This window comes from Bactrocera latifrons, unplaced genomic scaffold (genome assembly GCF_001853355.1).
Source record: "Bactrocera latifrons isolate USDA-ARS-PBARC rearing strain unplaced genomic scaffold, ASM185335v1 scaffold_12, whole genome shotgun sequence".
Lineage (NCBI taxonomy): Eukaryota > Metazoa > Arthropoda > Insecta > Diptera > Tephritidae > Bactrocera > Bactrocera latifrons.
This window is the reverse complement of record NW_017534630.1, coordinates 1,698,796-1,705,176: the sequence shown is the minus strand read 5'-3', so window position 1 is coordinate 1,705,176 and position 6,381 is coordinate 1,698,796. Positions and strand designations below refer to the sequence as shown.

Genomic DNA, 6,381 nt, shown 5'->3' with positions numbered 1-6,381 from the left:
CAACAAATAACCATATTTCGGACCCCGGCGAAGTCGATCAGCCTAAATCCATTTGGGGAYGTTTCATCAAGTCGCCGTTAAAGTCGCCAAGCACGAAGGGGGCAGTTTTCATAGGCGCGCTCCAAGCATTCAATAAAGACATCTTTGGTCATATCGTCCTTACCTTCCGTCGGCGCTTGGGCGCAAATCAAGTTGACGAATTTCGCTTGTGTACTTTTATCCACCGGGGGTGAATGCAAGGACTCGGCGACGGAGTCTCTCTCCCACCACGAATCCCACACCGAATTTGCGCTCTTTTAAATGGCACAAGAACCCACTCAGTCCTTGTCTCCTTTATCGCATTTCTTGGGCGGCGGTAATGTCAGCATTTACTCTAATGAAGTCATCAACCAGCTGGGCAGCGGCCCCTTCTCAATAAAGGACCGGACTTTCCAAATGCCTGCCCTTAAATCGTAATCCTTAACACGTTTGCGGCGATCATCATCCAAAGGGGGGTCTTTCATCTGAGGTCGTTTTCTTCTTTTCATTGTTTGTAGTTTGCCTGAATTTCTGTAAAATTTATATATGTGACTCAGTCGATTAAGCCATATCGATCTGACTGCGTACATAAACGCGAACTATCCCTTCAGATTTTGAGATATCAATATGAAATTTTGCACACATCCTTTTTTTCTTAAAAAGCTGCCTCTTTCTTTTAACCGTTGATATCGGATCACCATTACACATATATCTGCAACACGAATGATCGTATCAAGTACTTGTATTTTCATTCGACGCCTTATCTTTAAAAAATTTGGCAAAGTTTCGAAGAAACTGCTTTGATCAGATCACTACCACATATGGATGCCATATAAGGTGTCCCAACAGAAAAAAGTGCTTGTATGACAAGCTATTTCATTGAACGAGATATATTTTCGAAATTATGGCATGCCTGAGGCAATAGTGCAACCTTGGAAGAAAATAGCTGCCATAYCCACTAGCCTATCCAAAACAAGGAAAAGTTTGTCATTGACGGTATACTCGTATCTTCACCAATAATTAGTAAAATAAATTAATGAACTGCTGTTCATGGTACTCTATAATGTTGTATCAATAGTCGTCTTGAAGTAAAAGCACTATCACATATATTATATATATTGGGTAGTCGAAAAAGTCTTTTCGTTGTGTATGGTTTCGGCTTTCGTCATGGTGCATTTGTCCTTGAATATATGCCGTTATCAGGAATTTTAAGGCAAACTGATCCCTCAGATTCCGGCYACAAGAACCTTTGAAATTTTTAGTTTATTTTAGAGCAATCCAACAGTAACTTCATGGTCATAATTCGTAAGTTTCGTTAACAGCAGGCTGGAAAGTGTGTTGATAAAGGTAAAAACCTTGCTCCATATCCTCTTCAGTCTTCTTTATTYGTCAATATAACCACATGTGTCATTCTCATAGAGCAAACTCTAGAAGAAAAGTTTGCTCTTGTGGACAAAGCTTAAAAGTAACCAAATATTAARAAAGCAATAAAAGAACAATTTAATATTAACTTAAAAGCAGTAGAAAACTTATGTAATGATTATTTTATAGCCTTAAACTAAAACGCTTATAAAAGATTTAAATTACATATTTTCATTTCTTTTTGCAGATGTTGCAGCATTAAGCACGCAAAGAAACTAGCAAAAACAAAATACACGCCAAACAATTATTTCGAGTTCAACTCATAACTTTTAAAACATGCAAAAGTGCTAAAAGCATATAATCACTTAAATGTGGGCAAATTGAAATTATTTGCATTATTCAAATTCCAAAACTATTATTTGATAATATAAGCACAAAAAAAAAAAAAACAAATTAAAGTTCATAGAAAAAGTAATAACACGCAAAAAAGAGAAAACCGAAAAGAAACCAAAGACAGCAAGCAAGACATAATTTACTGTCCACTCAAACCACTTCTGTCCCATTATCCACCATTACGAACAGTGTGACCAAAACAACACTAATACTCATTGAATATTATGCAAATAAACGGCACTTCTTCTGGTCCTACAATGGCTGCGTCTGAGCCACCAGAACCACCGCCGCGCAATCCGGATCGCATTAACGCTTCGCTACACAAACTGAGCGAATCTGTAAGTACATATACATATGTTCATATGTATGTATGCATTTTCTCAAAACCACCTCCTTAGCAAAGCAAAAACTAAAAAGTTGAAATCAGAAAACATACAAAAAAAAAGTTAAATGAAAGCACGAAAGTTAACTAGAAATACAAAACTTTCTCTTTACATTCAATATTCTCGGTATTTTATATCTATGTACTTATATGCATGTGTGTTAGTGTGCACTTTTTCATGATATTCCTATAAAGTCCAAACAAAGAAATAATAAGAAATGCGAGCATAGTAAACAATCATAATTTTTTTTGCATGCCTTCTCCTATTCTACATCCTCTCTACACCACCTGCCTTGCATTCTTTTCTACACCTTTTCCGCCGTAGCATACACATACACACAGATATAGCACACGCGTTTTTGCTGTGTTTTTTCACTTACAAAATATTTTCTTGTCTTCTCACCTGTAGCTTGCTGCTAGCGTATGTATTGTGGGTGTGTATATGGAATTTCTTTGTACTCGCTCGCTCAACCTTCCATACGCTTTTATATTCTCAAATTTCTAATAACTTTAAATAGAATGCTCTTYGTTATTTCCACACACACTGCACATACATATACACATTCACATACACATATTCATATATACATTTTTACTAAATTTTTTCTCAAGTAAATTGCTGAAATAGTTCTCCACAGCTATATCAACCTGCATGTACCGTTGGAAATGTTATCACAAAGCATTCAGCATCTGGCAGACTTTTGTGAGAGTTATTTATATTGCAGATTATTTCTTTATTATTCTTTAATTTCACTATCAATATTTATGTATGTTATAATGGATATAAATGTGTATAAGTATACATAAAGAGAAATATATTCGCAATTTATTTTTGCTCGTGTTGCATTTGGACCTTCGTCGTCCACGTCTTTGCGTTTCATATTGTGTAGTCATATGAGATTTTATGTGATGTGGGTGTTTTATAGAACTTTCTCGTGATCTTTTTAGATCATATCAACATAAAATTTTTATATGTTGAATACATTTTAGCAGGTTTCAAACTCTTTTCTAAAATCCGAGCAATTAAAAATTAAAAAATATTCAATATACCTTTTAGGCCAAACGCATGAGAGATGGCGGTGCCAGCGCGATTTCCAAGCATTGAAGGCGTAATGGAATTCATTCTCCGGAATGGCCTTTTCAGGCAAGGAAAGAAAACAAAGTCCGGGGGACATCTTCGCTGTAGGGCGGCTGCGGATGCGTTGAATTGCCGGCSTTGGTTAGGTAGCCATTCACAAGAAAGGCGTAATAAAAGACGTAAAACTTGGCGTGAACGGTTTGTCCAGGAGGAACAAATTCATGGTACCATCCACCATGAATGTCAAAAATGACAATGAGCATCGTTTTCACTGTGGATTTGCTTATTAATCAGCGACCTTTTCCCAGGCCTTAAGAAAGGCCTAGTGCCTCCGAAACACACCACTTCTTGCTTGCCTTTTTAATAATGAAACGTCTATGTCGCAGAGTTTCGCACAGAATTTAATCGCGTACCACTGCTCTAATTTCTCTCTGCATTTTCRAGTTRCACTACTCACAGAAGCACGTCGCGCGAAAATGTTTGTCCTAACTCTCCAGGTGCTCGGAGCCAACTGACCAAAAAAGTGTGACAGTTTATTTTTTTAGACTCTTTTAAGACTAATGTTTTACCAGAAAAGAATTTGCCATAGAGAGGACCGGGTAGTAATCGCTTAGCTTGTGGTCCGAACTATGAGGTGGATGCATAAGAATAACCCAACTAAGCTCTCCGATCTTCTGGCGAGTCACTGTGTGAAGTCCGGCATTTTTCTAGGCGATTTATTTTATATTTTTTCAGACGGTTCAATTGCTGACAGTGCTGGTTCGAGTTAAGGGTTTCGTCGTGAGGCAGCAGTCCCTGATTCTCTATCATTGCCACCAAACACATACCAAAACCTTCTTGACCATCAATCCTGACTTGGCAACCATTTCCAACTATTTTCAGTTTACATTTCCGTAAGTGACTTACTTTTGAGCGCCAGTAATCATGGACTTCGGTAATAGATCAATTGGTTGCGATTAATCTGCTATTTGCGGTTGGAGATTCTGTCCTTGAGGTGTTTTGAGTTAACTCATGTGACATCCATACATCGAGCTTTATTTATCGGATCCAAATAGCTTTTGTGCAATGCTTAACTTCTAAATCATTGAGATTTCTATTATTCTATTGATATTTAGACCTATCGAAGGTTTCTATTATTCTATTTGAACAATTGGCCTGCCAGAGCGGCATACATCTTGAACATAAAAATTACCGAACAGAATTGGCGAAACCAAAATTTCTATAAATGCTGCTATATCAGGATCTAAATATTATTCATATGTCCGCTGCCTGGCCTGCATTTTCGTGTTTATAGAAGGAAAAAATGGTACGGATATATGGTATATTTTATGCTTGATTGTGACCATCTTTAACACTTTCAGCTCTAACAGTTCTCAATAAAGCGCGTAAACAAATAACCAACTGAGGAGCTTTTATGTATGATGTCTTATCTCTCTAACGCTATATAGTGTATCCCATACGAACAATACGTTATACAGAAACTAAACCTAAATATTGGGAAAATATTGGATTTCTTTTTACTTTACTGAATATGTCAGTCGATTGTCACGGTCAGCACAAAACATAGCTTTCGCTTTCCACTTTTATTGCACGTTTTCCACCAAATGTCTGATTACTCTAAAAATTCCTGCTAGAAACCTAGTCTATTACAATACTAATAATTATATATAATATTAAACGTAAACTCATCAGAACTTATCGTCTTGCTTACAGAAAAATATCAAATCTCTCGACTCGAGCATAGCAACGATAAACGAAAAARCAATCAACAATAATAAACCGTTAAAACCGATCTTGTCATTAGATCACGGCAACAGTGCTGTTGTTAACACCACAAGTTTTAGCAGCAGCGCTACCACTGCAACACCAGCCTCGAATAGCAAAGGTGCAACGGCAACAAGCGCTACAACAGCTGTTACAACGTCGAATATATCTTCCGTGGCAAATTTATCAAGCTGCAGCACCACTTTACAATCAACTACACCAGCAGCGCCACTCGTTTAYACTAAACGCGCTGCAGCAGCGGCGGCAGCGGCTACACCAGCAACAACTGCCACCGCAACAACGGTTGTAGATATCACACCGGTTGTAAGCACCGGTGATAGCGTCTCGCCGCTCAGTTCGAATGGCAGCAGCAGCAATCAAACGCTCATCTCACCAATGACGATCGATAATCAGCAGCATCGCCTAAGTTTTCCCAATAAAAACGAGGTGCATGCAGCACTTATGGCACAACAACAGCAACAACATTTAAATGGCACCAATGCAACGACAGAGCTATTCAATGGTGGCGTTGCCGGCACAGCGGGCAGTAATGCATTGAACGCCAACAATGCGAATGCGAATTTAGCGGCGACGTCTGTGGGGGCGGCGAATCATTCGAACGCAATAAATAGCACAGGTGAGCGAAAAAAAAACAACAAAAATTGAGCAATATAAAAGCAATATGGCTTGATAATTAATGATCACAAAGTTGATGTTGATGGGCAAATATCGAAGATAAAATTCTTAATATTTGATTAAAATAGTTATRGCACTTGAATTGCGCACAAATGTAAGTAATGATAAATTTCAAATGATCAATATTTTACTGTCGCAGCTTCAGTTCCAATTTTTGAATTTCTCGCTCATGCTATAAATATGATAAGTAAGCCCGATCTTCCAAAGTTTTTCGTTCATAGTGTCCGTATAATAATTTCATTTCGATTGTTYAGCTTGTATGGCAGCTATATCTTATAGTGGTCCGRCATCSATAGTTTCCACAATTCCGATAATTCAGATCAATAYCTCAAAAACTGACGGAATTGTTCGAACATACAGAAGTACGGACAGATGGACAAACAGACGGGAAACTTCAACTTGTTTCAAATTGTCATGCCGATCATTTACACAAATATATACCATATATGTAAGGTCGTTTCCTTCTGTATATTATAATACAGAATAATAGCAAACTTTATACACCCCTTTTAGAGTACAACAACAAAAATAGCTAATGACCTCTATTATCAAAGGTGGCATGTCACTCAGTCATCTTCGCGGATTYGAATGTCATACTTTTATGGGCTTGTAAGGAACCATGAAACTTATAGGTACATAACTGATAAGACCACGTAGTTTCAACAACCAGAGGAAAACCTTAAACCTT

General features: G+C 37.6%; 1 protein-coding gene across 5 annotated transcripts in view; it reads left to right on the top strand.

Moving 5' to 3' along the window:
* Nucleotides 1-1,858: 1,858 nt before the first annotated feature.
* LOC108978293 (kazrin) overlaps nucleotides 1,859-6,381 on the top strand; it is a 48,196-nt gene continuing 43,673 nt past the window's right edge. For all 5 annotated transcript variants that reach the window (XM_018948484.1, XM_018948483.1, XM_018948485.1 and 2 more), the window contains exons 1-2: nucleotides 1,859-2,111; nucleotides 4,947-5,634. In XM_018948484.1, coding sequence (XP_018804029.1) covers nucleotides 1,998-2,111; nucleotides 4,947-5,634 — 802 coding nt within the window. In that variant the 5' untranslated portion in view covers nucleotides 1,859-1,997. The remainder of the gene's footprint in view (nucleotides 2,112-4,946; nucleotides 5,635-6,381) is intronic.